The sequence below is a fragment of the Myotis lucifugus genome, unplaced genomic scaffold (assembly GCF_000147115.1).
Source record: "Myotis lucifugus unplaced genomic scaffold, Myoluc2.0 scaffold_77, whole genome shotgun sequence".
Taxonomy (NCBI): domain Eukaryota; kingdom Metazoa; phylum Chordata; class Mammalia; order Chiroptera; family Vespertilionidae; genus Myotis; species Myotis lucifugus.
This window is the reverse complement of record NW_005871125.1, coordinates 1,310,843-1,332,339: the sequence shown is the minus strand read 5'-3', so window position 1 is coordinate 1,332,339 and position 21,497 is coordinate 1,310,843. Positions and strand designations below refer to the sequence as shown.

The following is a 21,497-nucleotide window of genomic DNA, read 5'->3' as shown; positions in this document are numbered from 1 at the left end:
GTATAGGAATTGCAAGCAAACTATGCTCACACAACATGAACACATCTAAAGAGTTAGAAAAGGATGAGCCAAATAGAAGAACATGGACAATAATGTTCTGAGAGACCAATCAGAAGGCCTTTGGTTTGTAAAAATTATTCAAAGATGAGAGAAGATGGTAAACTCAATGAGAATTGATGATAAAGGAATGATTTATAATCTCAAATGAGTTCATATGTATTCTTTAGACTAGAGGATCAACAACGACCAAAGGCGAGGGTTACTTCTCTATATTTGGTAAAAGGCAATGGCCAATAAACATGTTGACCAGCTGGCGTCCATTCTGCTCTAGACAGGAAACAGCAGCTTAGGCTCAGACTCAGAGATCTCCCCAACGCAGGGTGCTATTCAAAGCAATTTTAGGGGCCTGTGTAAGTAAAATATCGGAGACCGAATTTGGGTAATCATGTGAGTGATATCCAACACACACTGAGCAGGGGGAAATGACATGAGAGGGGAGAGTATCACACTTAGGCAATTACTGGTGGCAGATCTAGGGGTCCCCATATTCTTCCTGCAGCCATAAGGGGCAAATGGTTTCTATTTCTCCGTACTTGTCATTAATAGGATCTAGTCTGGCAAAACTGCCTGCAAATGCTGGCAGTTGGATTCCTAACTTATCAGTTTCCTTCATTGCCTGACTTCCTCCCTTCTTCCCTCTCTTCCATTGAAGGACTGTGAGAATACAGATAAGAATAAGATACAGCACCTTTCTCTCAACTTTCTTATAATCAGAAAGGAGAGAGAGGATGTGCACAAACAACCATAACACCCAGCGGTATGTTGGACGCATGTTAGGCACTCAATAAATACCGTTAACAGAACGAATGAGATGTTGTCTTGGAAAGAAAAGGCAGGATGAGGGGCCTGTATAGTTTGAAATAGAGAGGATGGAAGCCAAGATAACTCAGGTCAGATGCTATTCTGCCTCCATCTTATCAGTAAAGCTACTTTGCTCTTATTAGTAACAGGTTTGGAGTTGGAAGGGAAGGTTAGGCAGGCTGGGGGCTTGAACTAATTGGAGAGTTTTTAGAAGCGATATTGTGGACAGCAAACTACCAGAATAACCAAGCTTCTAGGAAATAAAAGAGAAAAGAAACCCTCATTTTAGACAGAAAAGAAGGTAGACTAAATTTGCTCCTCTAGGAAATACCAAAGTGGTTTTCCTATCAGTTAATATATTAAGATGACCTTCCACTCCTTCTTAGCAAGTATTTTCCTCTGCTTAGCAAGTATTTCCTTTCCTTAGCAAGTACTTCCTTTCCTTAGCAAGTATTTTCAGATCTGCATGCTTCCATGCAGATCTGAAAACAGAGGGACTGGACTCCCCCATACCTGTCCTTCTTTTCTGCTCTGTAGGGCATGGACTGACAATCTTTTTCAGCAGTAAATTTTAAGATTTTATGTACCACAGTCAGTACTACTCCAAATAGTTCGCTATACAGGCTTGTCCCAAATGCCCCTAACCTCCCCCATGTGTACCAACTTTGATGCCAAATACATTACTATCACATCATCATACACATATTACATACATTCCATGGAAATATGATTGTTTATAGTAGGACCCCAACCGTATCTTATTACAAGTCTTACATCCTCATTACATTCACAAAAATCAAAAAAAGGAGACTAGTAGACATTTGGGCAATTCACAACTCACTCTGATAAGAAGAGGACAACCTGAAAAGTAGATGGGGGAAATGAAAATATAGCCAATGAGGTCACGTGTACAAATAGTTACAGATTCTGTAACCAGCTGCTGATATGGTGATAAAATGTGTGATCACGTAGAAGTTTCACCTTTTAGCAGTTGGTGATCTAAGACTAAAATGCTATCAAAGTATCAAGAAAACGAAGGTGGAAAAAGAGCAGGAAGAGGGTGTGTTGACCTAACATACTTACATTATCATTTTTTGTTTTTGCCAGTTTAGGTCCTTGGATTAAAACATAAGCCCTCAGAAAGCAGACCCTGCCTCTCTTTCTACTTGAAGATTCTTAGCCTTGCTTGGGATTAATAAATGATGGCCAGATAGTCATCACTGGTACTCCTGGTACTTGGTCAGGAGGATGGGTGGACTGGAAAAATAGAGGAGGAAATGGTACCTCCAGTTCTCAGGTAACTGACAGGAGGAGGGGGAGGGGAAGCCATTCATTTGGCTAAGAAGACACTTAGACATTTTCATAGATCTTTTACTTAATTCCCCAGGAAGATAGAAGGTAATGGAAAAGGAATCAATTTTATAACAGGATGTGTCTACGAGAGCCTTCCCAACTAACATTAGACATAATAATTTACTGAATATAATACCTGATATTATATTCCAATTTACAAAGTACTTTATCATTTCAGTCAATGCTAGAGAAATACAAATTATGGCAGCCTTTCCCTTATCCTCTTTCTTCCACTGCTGTTCCATTTCTGTCCTCGTTTGTTTCACTTTGAGTTCCAGAAATTTTCTAACACAAATTTTCATAGTTAAGTATGTATTCTTTCTGCTTTCAATCCCAGCTTGGTTTCTCTATCAGTCAGGGTCCCAGGAGAAACAGAAATTTGCTCAGATGATGCAACTAAAGAGACTTTAACAAATAACAAAGGAGCCATTTACAGAGATGTGGGGACAGTAAGGGAACAGACAAGGCATGCTGAAGCACCCAGAGGTGAGGGGTTCCTGGGTCTGAAGGGATCAAAGAAGGGAGGCAATGACCTCCTAGAGGGCAGGGAGAGCTGGGCTTGGCAGCTTGTCCAGCAGGAGCCATTATTGTGGAGGATAGTGGCTACTCTCAGAGCTGTCACTGAGACCAGGAGGGAGGGATAGGGAAGAAAGACCCCTACCTTTCTCTCCTCCTGCCCTTCATTCAACCGCCAGGTAAGGGAGCCAGACACAAGCCACAGAGGTACAGCTCATGGGCACAGAGAAGAGAAAAGTAGAGAATGGTTGGGGGGATTTCTGACATCAATCTTGCTTGACTTGCATTTTGGCTTCCTACGTGCTTACTTAAAGGTGTATCCTCACCCTTTTGTGGAACTGTACTAGACTGAATGATGAGAGTCCACGGTGGCATGTCTCAGGTAACATGTAACATGAGGAAACATGGCATGATCCTTAAAAAAATCATGGAGCTGGGTTCATGGTTCCATTACAGACTCATCTCTACCATCAGCTGGACCCTCAGTAATGTTTGGTGATCCCTCTGAAGGTCCAAGTCATTTCCTTCAGGAACGTTTTAAAATTAAATCATCTCTCCTGTTACTAGGGCCCCTATTCACTATCTCTTCATGGGACCAGGACTTCTCCTCCTCCTTTACAGAGAAAAGAGAGGCCAGCTAGCTTTCTGTCTCTCCAGAGACCTAACTTCACCACTTCATCCCTCTCTCCTCTTTGTCTACAGTCTCTCCCTCTCTTCTTATTCCTACCACTTCCCAAGTATAGGAAAAACATGGCCATATTTTAAGACGTGGAAGCTAGATAACAAAACCCCTTTTCAAGTCACTATTGACTCTCCACCTGTATCAATGCCCTCCGTTCATGAATAAGTTATTGAACTTATGGTCTACACTCCTTGCTAATTTCCTTACAGCCCAGTCATTCCTCAGCTTACCATATTCTGGGTTTTACTCACCACACCAACAAAAGCACCATTGATAATATTGCAACTGATTTCTTAATGGCCAAACCAATGGATACTACTTTGCAGTATTTGAAGTGACTGACTCCTTCCTTCTTGGATCTTTTATTTTCCAGGGTTTCTGACAATTCCTGGGTATCTTACTCTCTTTCTAGGTCTTTATACTAGCTTCCTCTCTGGCTTTTGCTCTCTGTATTCAGTTTGAGACTATGCTTTTCACATAAGGAGTGCCCCCTAGGTGGTGCATCCTACACTCAAGGTTTCAAGAAATTCTGTTTACAAATCAGTTACTGGAACCTTTTTCACGTCCTAGATCTCTCTCTCTCTCTTGAGCTTCTGACCCATCTATTCAATTTATAGGCACCTAAAACTACATATTCAAACAACTACTTAACTTCTTGGCAAAGAGCTCAGTCCAGTTACCCAATTCTAAGTATCACTTTACACAATTTTCTCTTTTCTCTCTTCTTTGATTACCTAATTGCAGAAATTCTACCTCCTAAATATTTCTTTAATTGGTTACCTCCTTTCCCTTCAATTCTCACTGCAATACGCCAGGCGCTAATGCGTATTAACATAGTCACCATAACATCCCAGTCTTCAGTCTTCTTGCCTTGAATCTTCAGCCCTCAAATCTTCCCATTTCAATGGTGACAAATGAAATTTTCATTAAAAAAAAAAACTAACTAATTATCACAATTCCCTGTTTAGAATTCACCATTAGCACTCTGTCACCTTGGGAGAAGTCAGAACTCCATGGGACATAGGTATGAAGCCTTACCTCCCCTCTCATTACGCCCATCAAGAGAAATACCCTTTAGTTTAGCCATACTCAGTTGCTCCAATTTTCTAGACTTCACCAAGCTCTCTCACCTGTAGTTCTTTGCACATGCAATATATTGCCTGTGTCTGGAAAGACTTAATTTAAATTCTACTTGTTTTTTATGACTGAGATCAGGGCCATGTCCTTTGGGTATGAATAATTTAAAAGAAAAATGTAAAATACCTTGGCTATTTAAGAATCCACCTCAAATTCCTGTTTGTCTTTTAAGATTCATCTCACATCCAAGAAACCTTCTTTGACCTTCTCTCCACCCTTCTGTCTGGATTAAGTGACCCTCTCCTGCACTCACCCGGCACCAAGAGTATTCTCTGTGGGCACAGTGACCCCGCAGTTGGAACTGTTTGTTTACTCGCCTGAGTTACTCATTACGACTATGCACATGGACTGCTCTTTTATCTCAGTAGTCAGACTTGTAGAGGGCCAGATACCTTACAAATATTTATAGAAATGAAATGAAATCCTTTCTCATTAAACACTTCTCAGCCTTGCCAACTCACTTTACTTCAACCCTGACAACTCTAGGGAATACGAAAGAGTAAGATGATTTCTGGACTTACCAAAGACACTTTTGTCAACTAGAAAGAATGCTGTGCACTCGACTGATCTGTGTTTCAGTCCTCACCCCATCACCAGCTCTGTAAATCCCTTTACCTTTTTTGGAGTTCTTCTTCCTCATGTACTACATAAAGGGGTTGGGCTGTGATTTTTAGTTTTGTCTCCTCCAGTTCTGACAGTCTAAGAAACCATTTACAGAATGAAAGCGCACACCAACTTGAAGTGCAAAAATCTAAAAGCCTATTTGGATGGATTGTTTCTTCAGGAGAACCAACTGGAGGGGAGAAGGCGTTGGTAATCATTAAATATCAGAGTGACCACTGAGAGAGAGAGTTTGTTAGTGATTTCTCAGTATGCTTTCCCAGATCTGGCCCTCTGGCTAAAGACCATTGTTATATTGTCTCCCTTGCAGCTAAGGCCATCTAACTGATTCTGGCCAGGAGGGAGTGATGTTTGATGCTCTGAAAGGAAAGAAGAATGACCATTCTTCTTTCTTGAGCCATATTTGTGAGTTGAGTGTTGAGCATGGCAGAGATAGGCCAGAGGGAACCTGGTTCTCTGGCACTACCCAGTATGCCTGTTCTGTATTTTTACATGAGAGAAAAATAAATTTATTGTTTAAGCGACTGAGTTTTGGGGTTCTTTGTTATAGAAAAAAAGACAAAAGACAAAACAAAATAACCCTACAGTATTCTTAATAACATAGTAAAACATTTTTTACATCTTAGTGTCTATTTTCAAAGTACAGTGAGTAAAAGAACGAAGATGGTAATTTTATTGACAAGAACCAGTTATTAAAAAGAAAAGAGAACCAGTTATTAGAAGTTTGCTTCAACCTTTAATAACATAATTATTTTTTCAAGGAAATTTACTATAGTTCCTAAAATGAGATCCTAAAGCTTTCTATTCTGTATTCCACTTTATCTTAGAGAAGTGAGAGCCCAGAGGCAGACTGGGAAGGCATTTACTGGGCAAAGCAAATTCTAATCCTACAAACCAGTTATCTACTGATTGATCATAATGAAGACTCTAAAACAAATCTCTGAAAGGGTTTTGTTTTCTGTTCAGTAATTCCACTTACAAAGACACAAAAACATGAAATGCTTTTGTAGCTCATACAATATGAGCTGTGAAGTTATGAAACATTAACAACCTTCATTGCTTTCCAAGGGTGGAAATCATTATGCTAATGGTATTACCCAGAAAGTATCCTGGCGCCATAAAATAAAGGCTCCATTATCAGATTGGGCTCCAAGGAGAGAGTGGCCCAGAAGCATTTGAAACCCTCCTGCTTCCGCTCGTTCAGTGGCAGGGGGATGCTCGTCCCCAGGGAGCACAGTCTGCGGTGACTTCAGGTCAGAGGAGGAGAGAGCTGCAGCTCACACATCTGACAGGCAAAGCAGGAGGCCCCGACTCAGAGCACGCCACAGGGAAGAAAGCTTTTGTATAATCAACCGATAAACAATCAGTAATTAGGGGTTGCATTTTGAGCTAGTGCATAAAGAAAACGAAAAATATTCTGCCATGAATAAGGGCCAAGAGGAAAAAGGAACTTCCAGAAGGCACTGGGGAATGATTCCATTTACTATAAATGAACTGTGTGGGAAAGGTTCAATAGTGACCCAAGAAACTCCCCCCTCCCCCACCAATATATCCTTCATAGTCCCTAATGCCCCAAATCTGTATCTCACACCTTCCAACCTATTTTCATCATCGAGATGGCTTCTTTGTGCTTTAGGTCCTTAGTATGAATGGGGCCTGTCTGCTGTGCTTGTTAAAGATGAACACTGCTGACGCTATTTCTCAGACCTGACCTCCCAGGGCTTTCAGGGCCAAGGAAGAGGGCAACAGAGGCAGGTGAATCAGAGGGTTTGATTATAGAGGCCTTGAAAGCCAGGCAGAGGATTCTGGATTTGATGGAGTTGGCAATAGGAAACCAAGTAGATCTTTGAGCCAGGAGTAACCCAACAAAGGTCTTATGTTAGTGAGAGCATCAGTATGAGAAAGAACTAGAGAAAAGTAGATGGTTAGGAGAAAATTACTTTTTTGTTGTTGTTAATCCTCACCTGAGGATATTTTTTCCATTGGTTTTTAAAGAAAAACATTTTTATTGATTTTAGAGAGGAAGGGAGAGGAAGAGTTTTTTGTTGTTGTTAATCCTCACCTGAGGATATTTTTTCCATTGATTTTTAAAGAAAAACATTTTTATTGATTTTAGAGAGGAAGGGAGAGGAAGAGAGAGACAGAATCATCAAACCTGAAACCCAGGTATGTGCCCTGACTGGGAACAATCATTGAGCCACATTGGCTGGGCTCCACTGATTTTTAGAGAGAGTGGAAGGGAAGGGGAGAGACATTGATGTGAGAGAGTCATCAGTTGGTTGCCCCCTACACATGCCCCAACCTGGAATGGAGGTACATGCCCTTGACTGGAATCAAACCTGGGACCCTTCACTCCATGGGCTGACACTCTAACCACTGAAAAAACTGGCCAGGGCAAGGAGAAAATTACTTGAATCTAGGCTGAGATAAAGAAGTCCTGAACATAACCAGTGACTATTAAAAGGGAGAGGAGAGAATGGGTCACTTTGTATAAGAATGGACGGAGCCAGAGATAAATTTGATCTTTAGTAATGAAATAAGGGGGTGGTTGAATGCCTGAAATAAAACTCATCAAAGCAACAAAAACAGTAAAGAATAAACCTAAACCCACAATTTCCTATCCAAATCACAACCCTTTTCAGACTGAAAGGGGACACTGCCAATTACTACATCTGGGACAGTGTTGGGCAAATGACAATGTATGGCCATTCTACCTGAAAAGAGCTTTAACTATCAACATGGAAGGTAACTCCCAGATTCATACCACCAGCTCCAGGTTTCAAAAAGTTCAGAGTATTAAAAGGGAGTCACCATCAGAGGATAAAAGAATAAAAAGCTGCTGTTGAGAGATAGTGGTCTAGCCAGAGCGGTAGGGTAGAAACACATGTGATTTCCCTGAATTTTGAATCTGATCTACTGTCACTGTATCTCTCACAATCCTCTTCTCTTCAATATGTCACATCCCAACTTGGGGCCTCTTTGCCTACAGGATTTTGAGGACCAAACAGTTTTAAAAAATCTTATTTCCGTTAAGTCTAATTTCTGAATATTTATATCCCGTTTCCATGGGTAACAAGGTAACTTGACAAATAACTGGGGTGTGTGGGATGGTAGCAAGTGAGGGACAGGGGTAGGTGTGTGGCTACAGCATGGACACTGACTAATCAGAATTCACCAGCTGGTTGGCTGTAACCAGCCTGCACTCACCTATGGTCATGGGGAAAAGGCTGAGTCATTGGAGCTGCTCCCCTGAGAAGGGGAAGAAATTGCTCAGAGACATGAAAGGGGTCTTCTGGAATGCAGGGCTGGGTGAGGAAGGAGGTGGCGGGAAGCCTCGAAGGCAGATCCATGTGGGTTCAAGTCCCCAGAAGCAGTGCTGGTGGCAGGCAGTCAGTTCTCTCTCCATCTCTAGCTGAGATGCAGCAGGACGGGGTGACTACGTAGGTGAGGCCCTGGAAGGATTCCCACACCTCCCTCTTGGTTCATGGAGCTCTCCTGTTAATCCCATGATAGTCTGTCATCCATACAGCACTTCCATGCTGTATGGTAAGGTTAGGTGTGGGGCTGGCTATTTTCTGTAAGCTCTCAGAGGACATTGGCTCTGTTAACACTTTTGGTGCAGAGTAGGTATTCAAATACTTGTTGAATGAAGGCACACACTCACAGCCACTTTCTGTGCTAGAGTGTGTGTGTGTGTGTGTGTGTGTGTGACCATCTAAAGTTCGTTCATTTTCCATCCCTGTGGTCTCTGTCTGCTTTTTTAATAATGATTTACCCTCAGTGACTCATCATCACCCTAGAGAAGGGACCAAGATTAAACTTCCAAGTTTATCTACACAATCTACCCCTTTCCTTTATTAACCGGAAGGATCAGTTTCCTAAACAAGATTAAACATTCAGTTTTTCTTTTTTTAATTTTAATTATTTTTATTTGAGAGAGAGAGGGGGAGAAGGAGAGAGAGGGGGAGAGAGGTGGGGGAGAGATTTGTTGTTCCACTTATTTATGCATTCATTGGTTGCCATCCTCTATGTGCCCTGACTGGGGGTTGAAGCCAAAACCTTGGTGTATTGGGACAATGATCTAACCAACTGAGCTACTTGGCCAGGGCCCATTTAGTTTTCCTTAAAAGCAATTGTTTTCCATACCTAATGGGTGGCAGAGTGAGAAGTACTAGTTTGTGGAGTCAGGTGAAGCTGGGTTAGTTAGCGCTGAACTTGGGTTACCCTGCCTGCACCTCATTTAGCCTATATTTACCATGGGGATACCAAAAACTGCATAAGGTTGTTGAGAAAATTACTATTTTTATAAATGTTTATGTAAATTATTAATAAGGATTAGCTATTTTACCACCCTGTTAAGTATTTAGTAAGTGCCAACATCCTCACAAGAACTTGATGACAAAGGTTCTAATATTATCTCCATTGTCCCAGAGGTTCAGGAACTTGCCCAAGGTAACAGCTATGAAGTGTGGGAAAGCAGAAACTGAAACCCAGGCACTTGAACTTCAGAACTTATAAGCATTGTCACATTGACTCACATGAAAAAGGTACCAAATAAGTAGTTCTCAAAAAAAATCCTAGCCACTGTAAGTCCGCATTGGCAGAATGTATTGCTTTGTTGTCTTACATCTCTCTTTTACCATCACTAAAAAGAAAATCTACCGTAATTGCATGTGATTGGGAATATCCTTATGTGTTTGCCCTCAGTATAGTAAATCACCAGGTCTGCTTCCACGCACACGAGGAGGCGAGAGAAAGGCGAGGACAGTGCTGTGTGCCTGTGTCCGCTCACTGACTGACGTTTGTTTATCCGGGAAATGTTTGACCTGCATTGGAGCCCTCGAAGCCCTCTGACACTACAGGATCAATACATATTATTTGAAGTCAAGTTATTTCCCACATTTTGCTTACTTCTTTTTCTATGTATTTTGCACTGGATCTTAGCCAAAAGGCCGAGAAGTGATTTTTCTATGTATTTTATTATTTTTTAAAAATATATATATTTTATTGATTTTTTTACAGAGAGGAAGGGAAAGGGATAGAGAGTCAGAAACATCGATGAGAGAGAAACATCGATCAGCTGCCTCCTGCACACCCCCACTGGGGATGTGCCCACAACCAAGGTACATGCCCTTGACTGGAATGGAACCTGGGACCCTTCAGTCCGCAGGCTGACACTCTATCCACTGAGCCAAACCAGTTAGGGCTCTATGTATTTTAAATCTCCCTTCTAAATGTGTGATTTCATCTAGCTATCCAAAAAGGCATTAGCTTTTGTCAGATTTTCCTTGAGGTTTCTCTACAATTCTTCCCCCCGAGACACTTAGATTTGCCATTTACTGAGCATCCATTATACAATTTATACTATACAACTGTCAGTTTGTGGAGAAGGAGGACTGAGCTGAAAGCTGCTCTCGGGGGACATGCTGGTCTGCCCTCAGTGTTCTATTTTTCATTCATGTGCAGAGGGCTGCGAATGATAATCCCATATTATTAGATTCAACCATGACCTACAAAAATATTTTTTATAAGACTGCAAGGAATAGGGCTGCTCCATAATTATTAGCAATAACACCGGAACAAATTATGTAAGGGATTAAAAATGAGGTGGTTTAGAACTGCAACAAAAATATTGCTAAATACTATTCCACTATGTCATCCCATCAGGTTCTGATTCACTGAGGAGCTAGGCCTGCAGAAAGCAGCCCCTGAGTAAATAAAGCAAAAAAAAAAACAACTCCCAAATTTATGCATTTTCTTTGGTGATGAGAGAACAACAGCGGGTCAGTAAACCCCCCACTTTGGAGGGTGAGTGTGCTCTGAAACGTGTCTTGTTTGGAGAAAGCTCTAGGCTTCTACTGTGATGGACAGGTAAGCCTGCCTTCTTCACTTTCTCATAGTTGTATCGTTTTCGTCCCACTTCCAGATGCCTGGTAATTTATACATCCGGGACTAACTTATTATGTAGCATAGCAGCCAAAGAGAAAATAGCAATTATTACTTGCATTGCAGAATAGGAAAGGTAGCACAACTTCCGCCAGAGTCCCAGTGGCTGCGAATTCTAGAAGGAAGGGCGCCAACATCAGCCTCATTTCCTGGGAAAGTGCGCACACCTGCACAGCTGAAGCGGGCCTGGTAACCAGACATGGAGGAGTGCCACACGCTGGCATAATTACGGAGAGGGCCAGGGTGAGCAGAGGAGCGAGGTCCTGTGTCACACGGCGCACCTACACCTGTGATATATGCTTCTTATGTGGCCTGAGTCAGCTAGGACAGTCACAGTCAGTTCCTCTGCGACCTCAGCCTGTACCCTCAGTCATTAAACACGGGCCTCTTTCCCCAGAACACCAAGGGCGGCGACAAATGACTGGACCCTGTGTGTCTAGGAGACCGAAAAGCAGCCCTCTGTTTTTCCTGGGAACAGTGCGGTGGAAAAATCTGGGATTGCATGACCATCACGGTCCCCATCTCAACCAACACCCCACCCCCAGCCACACCCCCTAAAACTGAGGACAGGTTCTGAAAATGTCCCCTGGGAGCACTCAGTTCAGAGGGACTCCAAAGGCAGAGCCCAGGTTCTTCAGGAGAAGGCAAACAGCTCTCTTTTCAGGGTCACGCTTACACATGCTCTTTACACTAAAAGAACAGCTTTGCTTTAGGACACTGGGTGCTCCCCGGTCATAATCCAGATCTACATGAAAGCTGTCCTCAACTGGTAATTATTGAGCCATACATAGTTGACGGCTTAAAAAAAGATTTAAGACACCGGTTTTCCTGCTCTGCAGAAAGGCATTGAACTAGAGGAGCTATTTAAGGTTTTTTTCCCCCAGCTCTAAAATGCAGGAATGCCATAATTTCCAGATTCAAAGAATGACCCCCTGCAAGTTCAAGCAAAGCACATGCTGTATGCATATCTTCCCAGCAAGCCTTCGGGACCACAGGACGTGCAGTCTCACTGCTCTGTGCGCCCCGTGCCTCCTCATGAAAGGCACTTTACACACAAAGCACGCTGACCCACAGGGGAAATGGATTGTTTTCCCCTTCTATGTTTCTCCCTTCAGGAAAACGCCCCTCATCTTACAGTTGGCTACTTTTCTTCTGCTTATTTTGAGTCGACTCATTTGCATCACTCAGATTTGGAAATCTTTCTAATGACCATGCTGGGGGCTAACAAGCATTAAAAAAAAAAAAAAAAAAAAGCACACTTAGTGCTTAAATGAATCACCGGTGAATTTCAACCCACTGCTCCCGCACACAACGCTAAAGGAGAAGCTCTAGTTTTCAGATCATAATTCACATGGTACAGCAGCATCCTTCCCACCCACCCCCCTCCCAGCATCCACCAAGGCAAATACTGCCCGCAGCTACTGCAAAGACAGAATCCCATTCACCGTGGGTCCGCAGGGGAGGCTGGCACACTGCAAAGTATGGGAAGCTAGACTCGCACCCTCCACATTCTCTCAGTGAGCTCAGCCAACGAGCTGGGGACTCACACACTTTTTACTTTAGGTGACCAGGAGAGTATTCAGGTTCACACAGAGACCACCATCCCTACACCAGCCCCCTCATCCAACTAAAAGCCGTGCAGGGCATCCAGGTTGCTGCACTTACCCAGCGTAGCGGTTGCTGTAAAGGTGGCTGTGCCCTGGTTGCAGGATCTTCAAAAAGATCAAGCAAAGAGGCAGAGAGGCAGCTGTCTGGCTCCTGGGCTTCCCGAGGAACTTCATAGCGTTTCAGTGAGAGGAGCTGAAGTTCGTTCCAGCAGGCACCCGAGGCTGGAGGTGGCTCACAGCACCCCCTCCACACGCCCAGGGTCTCTGAGAGGGGGTGGGGGGGGAAGGCTTGGGAGTGAGCAAAATGTGACACTTCTTTCCAGCCACAGGATTAAAAAAAAAGTTTAAACGGCCGAGGAAGGAAAGTGGCTCTTCAGACTTGGTCTTGGGACAAGAGCAGCAGCACACACAGCCCAGCCCAGCCCAGCCCCTGAGCCGGCTCCTTAACCAGGCTCTCCTGGAAGGGGCTGGGCCTCCCCCGTGCTGACTCACGGCAGGGGCTTGCTGGGTGCTGCTTCCTTTGGGAAACTCCTCTCTGGTTCTTGTTGTTGTTTGTTTTTTGCTTTCCATCTTCAGGCTCCTAACTTTTCTGGCCAGCCTTTCTTCTTCTATTACCCTCTACAGCAGAGGACCCGAACCTAATTGCAAACAATTTGTTTGAGGATGCGCTAAACATGCAGGCATAGAACATTCCAGGCTTAATGTTTTGATCTACCATGACAAATCTCTACGAATTCCACATCCTGAAATGCACAGTGAAGAGCCTTGTGTGTATGGGTGCAGGGGTGGGCTGGGGCACCTGGATAGGAACAGCCAGCCTTGGTCCCGTGGTCATCTGTACCAGGAAGGGGTAGCGTCTCTCCTGGGCTTCAGAGAGCTCTTATGGTCCATCCACAGCATCAGCACCCAGAGCTGCGGCTCTTTCAGAGGTTCTCTTGGGGAACAGGAGGCCTCCAAGTGCTTTACCACCTTCTCTGCACATTTGGAATTACTTAGGGAGCCAGACCATTTAAATCAGAATTCCCGGGCGTGGGAGCAGTCGTGTAAAGAGCTCCTCAGGTGTTCCCATGGTCAGTCACCACGCTGGTCTTGAGTGGGCTTCTCAAACTTTAACGTGCATGCAGATCACCTGGGGAGCTTGTTAAACCGCAGCTTCTGATGCAGTGGGCTGGGGCTGGGGCTGGGGCCTGAGATTCTGCATGTCTAACAAGCTTTCAGGTGCTGCTCATGATGCTGGTCCTTCAGCCAAACTTGGAAAAGCAAGGTTTTACTTTAGAATGAGATCTACGTTTTCTTCTTCTCTCTCAAAAGTACGGGTGGAGGGAACCCTGGAGCAAACTATTTCCTTCTTGTTTTTCTAACGTTGGTAATGAAGAAGGCCTTTTTTGCCTCCACTTGCTCTTACCCAAATATACTAGAACACATATTTGGAGGCACGTGTTTTGCTCCAGTAAATAAGAACAGTGTTATCTAGAGTGCCTCCTGTTATCTCCTGTGTCAAATCCTGATCATATTATGGAACAAAGTGTGAGCCAACATCTATCACATTCACTCATGTACTTTTCAAATTTCATGAAGAGTCGTGGCCAAGAACTCCTGTCCCTCCAGTATTACAGCCAGAGCACCTGTTTAGAAGAGAAGCACCAACTCCCTCCCCATGTTCTCCACCTGGAGGGCTGAACCAAACTCATAGGAGGTTGGTCCTTAACAGAGCCGAAATGATGTTCACTTGAAATGAAACTCTAAGGACCAGGTTGTCTTCATCTACCCCTGGATTCGTTTAGTTCATCTCTTCCTTGAGTCCCCTCCCTAACACCTGCCATGCCCTCTACCGTGGAGCACACACAGCACATGGAGTTTAGGGGTTTGTCTGATTTCCTCACAAGGCTGCCTTCTCCTTGAATGCAGAACTGTACCCCTTTCACCTTTGTGTGCACTTCCTTCTGTCTCCTAGAGGGAGCACCATGTTCACTGAAGGACAAAGAATAATGTTTGTTGAGTGAATGATAAACCTGGGAAGGGATTCATTCAACAAGCATGTTATCTGTGGCTTCTGTATCCAGAGAGAGGAAAGGACATCAGGGTGGCAGAGAGCTCTACAGATGTCTTTGAATAGTGGAAGTTCCCAGGTCTCCTGGTTTTATTTCTTGTTGGTTTATGTTGTTGTTTTCTTCTTCCTGACTTCATGGCCCAGTGCCTTGGTCTCTGTAAGCTGGCGAGGCTGCTCTGCAAGGCTCCCAGTGATGCTTCTTGAGGCTTTTTGATGAGACCAAGAAAGCCTACATAACAGCCAGTGAACTGTTGAAATAAGAGGTTACTGTGTAAATAAAACACTTCATCTCTTTGCATTTCATTATGTCAGAACAATGTATAAATCTGTCATATTATATCACAACATTAAACTAGGAATGTTCAGGCTCTGACTGGGGATTAAGCTCATCCTCAAATCATTCTGAAGGACTGGATCCAGTGAGCATGTTCAGCCAAGGCTCTCCAGACCCTGAGACCAAGGTAATAATTTCCTGGACCATCAAATATGCAAGAGACCCTGGTGACATCCTTCCACCATCCTAAAAATCCAGATCAAAGGGAGGTTTTCAAACAATAGAAGCCATTCCTAGCAATCTTCCTCTGCTTTTCTAAGGACCAGGTTATCTGATCAAACTTCTCTTGGAGTAGATAAGCGCCCATAAAATGAGTGATAAATGGAGTCCATTTAGCAAGTGGGAGGAGAAGAGAACAGTTTTTCAGATGAAATTCAAAGATAAAAGTCCCGTTTTTAAGGCACTGAGAGGGAGTGAATTATTAAACCAGTTAGAGATTTGGAGATGGAAAAATGAGAATTCTATTTATTGGCTATGCCCTTGTCATATTTTAGTGTAAGAGTGAATTTTATTAAAAGAAATATTAGCATGCAGAGAAAAAAAAAGGAAATGACAGTCGGGAGAGGGAAATGTCTTCCTTTATTTGGGTTCATTTTGTTGATGATTTTAATATCCCTGCTAGATCTGAAGTTCTATGGTGCTGTGGGGAAGATTTTGAAAAATTGTTTCTTAAGTATATGAGTGAGAGTCATGTGGATTTATGTGGGTCAAGATATCTGGAGAAGATAAATGGGTGTGGTTGAGCTTTGCTATACAGGCAACCCTCCAATTGCAGGTGGTTTTGTGTTCATTTCTCATTGCCTTATTAACAGAGATATATTGCCCATCAGGCCTCTTTTATGGCTTTCTGCCATCATTCCAACCTGTGAGGAAATAGCAAATGTAAAGTTAGGCTCCTGCCTCATGCATCTTGGCTACTTTGTGAGACATGTTCTGAAGCTTCCTTTAACGGCACGTTGCAAAGGATTCTCTATGATTCCCTTCTTCAGTGCCATCAGCTACCCTTTCTTGCCCCTATGTCTTTAATCTTTTCCTTGTCAACTTCCATATTGCTCCCATCCTTAAACTCAAGCTCTCTCTATTCTTTTTTTCCCAGGCTTCTCAAATGCATACTCTTGAACCCAGACAATTTACTTTCCATCACTACCATCCTGATGAAACGTTCTCTTTAAAATCATGGGTAATCTCTAAGTAAAAACACTTTGTTATCACCCCAATCTAAAGTTCTCACCCCACTCAGGTTTCTAAGGTTGTCTGCCACCTGTTCTTTGGAATAGGGGACATTGACCTCTCCTGTTCCTCTCTACCCTAGGGTTCTTTCTCTATTTTTTTTTTGGCCTGCTTATAAAATAGATGCTTTACGGGGCTCTTTCTTTGACCTTCTCCTCTTCTTGATGTACTGTGTGCAGAATAGGCTGGAACAAGTTCATGGGAGAGATTGACTTGAGCTGGGTCTGGAAGGGATGAAACGATTTGGCTGGAAAGAGATAGGAAGCTGGATTAAAATGACCATGATTGTCAAGGAAGCATTGTAAACACAGAAGACGTGGTTCCTGACTTGGTGACTTTTGGTGCTGGTGGAGGGGCTAGACAGAAACACATAGTTACATTTAGTGGTTCAATTAATTATGTGCAAACTAATCACAGATGCTATGATAGTGAAGGGGGAGTGGGATCACATATAGAGGGTGTCCTGAGGAAGTGAACATTTAAACCAAATACAAGAAGGAGCCAGCTGTATCAAGAAAAGGATGGCGGTGGTGTGGATGGAGTGAGAAGTGGGGACAAGACCATTGCAGACACAGGGAACAGTATATGCAAAGAAGTCCTGTTCAGAATTTACTGTCCTTCCTTAAGTCAAGACAGGATAGAGTACATTCAGGCTCCTCAGCTTGTTATTTAAGACCCTTGAGAACTTTCATTTGCATCTCTTCAATATTCCCTGTATACTCTGTGTCTTTTCCTTCCTCTAGGTTTGTCTATGTTCCCTTGATAATAATAATGGGCATCTCTGTATAGCCTTCCTATCCTCTATTCAGCCAAATACTTTCATCCTTTCAGGACCCAGCTCAAGTCAGTCTCTTCCATGAGAATGTTCCAGTGCAGTGTGTCCACTGTGCTCACCTTTTTGGAACAGTCAGCATTCATTCATGTATACCATTATATTCTAGTGTGTTGACAATCGAATATTACCATTTATTGTAGAGTCCTTGAGGGCAGTCACTCTATTGTGTTCATCTTCAGATTTCACAATGCAGGGTCCACAGTTGACATCCACTGACAAAGCTGCTGTATTGCCTTTTAGCCAGGTGCTCATAGAACCTTTCAGCTGTTCAGGGAGCCCTTGTCCAGAACCCAGGCTACACCCTTGTCCTTAGCCAGGTCTCTCATAAAAAGTCTTGCTTGCTCAGATGAAAGAGCAATTGGAAGAGCAAATGTTACTGATGGACAAGCCTATGATTATATTTTTTAAGTCTCTGTTATTGTTACAAAGATACTTCATAGAATTCATAGAGCAAAACCAAAGTATGTTAATGTAGGAAAGTGGGAATGAGGAGTCGTACTGCTGATTCCAAGCAGCAAAAGAGACTTGCCCATCTTCTCCCTTTCTATTTTTTCTTCTTTCTCTCCCTCCCTCTCTCTCATTCTCTCTCCTGCTTTCCCTTCCTTCCTGATCCTTGTCCCCAAGGTGCTAATTAAGAAATAAGGTAGGGAAAACATAGATAAAAATACTCTAAAGATTACTATTTCAAATGACAGAGAAAGGATGTTTGTGCTATACCATTTGTGACACTAAGCATTTTTATGAAAATAAAGAGAAATTTGAGACAGAGATTATAGAAAGTTTGATTACAATAAAATCAAAAGAAATATTAAAGCAAATGACTGAAGGACTACTCTCCTATCCATTTGCCTAAGGCAGTGGGGAATGATGAAAAAATAAGACAAAAATAAGAACAGAAACGATAATGACAGAAAAGACTGAGATGTAAATAAAACTTTTACTAAAGATTAAGTCAAGAGGAAATTGCAGATATAGCAAAGATCAAAAGGATAGGTGATAGAACCTGTCTTAAGAAAGAAAAACTGTTGTGAGGAATGAAAGAAGTCCAACAGGTAGTAATTTTTCTCTTCAGACATATTAGATGCTCATAAAGGTTGAGGGAGAAGAATGTTTCCCTGGTGCTGAAGGACAGAGAGAGAAAAGGGGGTCAATGGGGAGAAAAGGGGGGCATCTTTAATACTTTCAACAATAAAGATAAATTTAAAAAAACTAAAGGAGCTCTGTTCTGACTGGCTTCTAGTGATAAATAAGTATACTTTGAATATTCCTAAAATTCCAAGACAATAGGGAAAGTGAATAATACTTTCAATACTACTATCATAAAAAGCACTCTTGCAGAAACAAACTCAGAAAATTTAAAAAATCCAAGTTCATATAATTAAGGTAAACATTTGGCAAATAAGACTAGTTGAATGATTCTGAGATAATAAAAAAACAGCAATATTTTCTCTAATTTGTCAATGGTAAAATTCTCTTTGGACATGCTTTATGTAAATGTATACAGCTGTATCGGTTGGTTATGAAAAAATGTGAATTTGTTTACAAGTAAATTGAATCCTGATTTTGACAGTTTATTTCAGTAGAAATCATGTTTTATAGTATGTCAGTTTGAAGATAATTTCCAAGTTCTTTAGGGAACTTAACAATAAAAAGACAAATACCAAATTGAAGAATGGGCAAAGGATCTGAATAGACATTTCTTCAAGGAAGATATCCAAATGTCCAATAAGTAGATGAAAAAAATGCTCAACATCAGTAGTCATTAGGGAATTGCAAATCAAAACCACAATGAGATACCAGCTCACTCACACTAGGATGGCTATAATCAAAGACAGACAGTAATGAGCATCGGCACGAATGTACAGAGCCCTCAGGCATTGTTGGTACGAATGTACTATAAAATAATGCAGCTGCTGTGGAAAATGTTTTGTAGTTCTTCAAAAATTAAATACAGCCCTAACTGGTTTGGCTCAGTGGCTAGAGCATTGGCCTGCGGACTGAAAGGTCCCAGGTTCGATTCTGGCCAAGGGCACATACCCTGGTTGCGGGCTTGATACCCAGTAGGGGGCATGCAGGAGTCAGCCAATCAATTATTCTTTCTCATCATTGATGTTTCTATTTCTCCCTCCCTCTCTGAAATCAATAAAAATATTTTTTTAAAAATTAAATACAGAGTTACCCTATAATCCAGAAATTCCACTCCTGGGTTCCACTCAGGGAAATTCAATCATATTTTTATACAAAAACCTGTACACAAACCTATACCAACTAATAAATGTATAAACAAAATGTGGTATATGCACACAATAGAATATTTGTCCATAAAAAGGAAGGAAATACTAATATTTTCTGTATCATGGATAAACTTGAAAACATTATGCTAATGAAGTAAAAGAAGCCAAACACAACAGGCCACATGGTGTGTGATTATGTTTATATGAAATGTCCAGAATAGGTAAAACATATAGACATAAAGCACATTATCCGTTGCCAAGAATGGGGAATGAATGCTAATGGGTATGAGGTTTTATTGTGGAGGTGACGAAACTGTTCTGGACTTGGATAATGGTGATAATTATACAATCTAGTGACTATACTACCGTAAAAACCACTGAAATGTACATTTTAACATGCTGATTTTTATGGTATGTGAATTATATCTCAATTTTAAAAAGATCTTTAGGAAACTTGAGACCTTAGGCTGATTAAATTAAACTAATTAATGGTTAATCACTGGACACCTATATTATTTCTAAATAAGATAGATAGAACATGGATAATTGATTACTAAGTATAATTTATGTTTATATGATTTTGCTATTAATATGCTATAGATGGGTATATCTTTGGTTAGTTTTGCCACTTTCAGAAGATACATAAGGCTGTATCAAGTATGTGTCTGTAGAAAGTTGTGTTATATGTATTTATAAGTTCTACCTATTGGTTAAAATGCTGATTTGTGACAGTTCTCCAAAATACACTTTCACATTTTCTCTGTGAAATACGAGTTAGTTATTTTGGTTAAAAGATTTTTTTTTTAAATTTGTCTTTATTGTTGAAAGTATTACAGATGTCCCTTTGTTTTAAAAGTTTTAATTAATATTGGTGGTTAAGACTATACTAGGAGCCATAGTGACAGAGGAAATACAACTATATATGTGCTCCTATCTTTTAAGAAAAAGAAAAAGAAATTTTTCTTTAAAAAGTTCTTCTCTGGTTTTTATTGTTGCCCATTTACACTCTTAAAACTTAGCGAGGACTCCAAGGAGTTTTTTTATATGGGTTATAGCTACTGGTATTCATTGTATTGGAATTAAGACTGAGAATTGTAAAAAAATGTTTATTGATTCATTTGAAGATAGTAATGATGAGAGCCTTGTATGCAAATAACATCTTATGAAATTAGATTTTGTGGTCTTGCAAGATTTATCCTAAAGTGCCAGTATGTTCCAGAATATTAAAATGCACAATGACAGGCAAAGCTTGGAATGTAAATTTTATTTGCCTTGGTTTATAATACCTGAGTCTGGAAAGCTCTGGAATGTGTTAATAGCTCAGCAAAGTTTGCTCACTGTTTATTGGTTTTACTTACAATATGAAGGGTTAATCTTTATGTCATCAGAGTAACTTTCTGTGCTTCATACTGACGTTATTACATCCTGGATTATTTAAGAGAACAAAAACAAAAAGAAGGGTGGTGAAGGCCTGGGGTGGGGAAGAAACACAGGGTGGAGGACAAGGGGGAAATGGGGAGACACCTATAATACTTTCAACAATAAAGATTAAACAAGAGAACAAAGAATCCTCACTTCTGAAAGAGCTAACATTGTACAATTATGTTACCCTCTATGTTTCTTTTTAATTTTTATTTTTTGGTCACTCAATTAAATAGGGTACAAGTATTATTTCTGAGGCATCATGGTCTTAATCTTAATCAATTATCTAAATCTCCTCTCATAATAATTTTTATTTTTGTTTCCCCAAATCAACTCTCAATATAGAAAAAAGTAAAGTAAAACTTTTAAGATATTTTTTTTTTTTTTTTTTTGTCTTTTTTTTTTTGTCTTTTTTTTTTTTTTTTCCATTTATTTATTTTTTTTATTGCTTAAATTATTACAAAGAGTATTACATATGTCTCCTTTTTTTTTTCCCCGCCCTTGACAATCCCCCGGATTCCCCTACCCCCCAGTGTCTTATGTCCATTGGTTATGCTTATATGCATGCATACAAGTCCTTTGGTTGATTTTCTTACCCCCCCCCCTCCAGCCCCCAACCCTCCCAGCCTTCCTGTTGTAGTTTAACAGTCTGTTTGAGGAACTCTGCCT

General features: G+C 41.3%; 1 protein-coding gene across 1 annotated transcript in view; it reads right to left on the bottom strand.

Annotated features, from left to right (window-relative positions):
• The window catches only part of CPA6 (carboxypeptidase A6), a 193,051-nt gene extending 179,940 nt beyond the window's left edge, over window positions 1-13,111 (bottom strand). Inside the window, exon 1 of the mRNA XM_006090599.3 lies at window positions 12,782-13,111. Within this exon, the coding sequence (XP_006090661.1) occupies window positions 12,782-12,897 (116 nt within the window). The 5' untranslated portion in view covers window positions 12,898-13,111. The remainder of the gene's footprint in view (window positions 1-12,781) is intronic.
• Window positions 13,112-21,497: the final 8,386 nt, after the last annotated feature.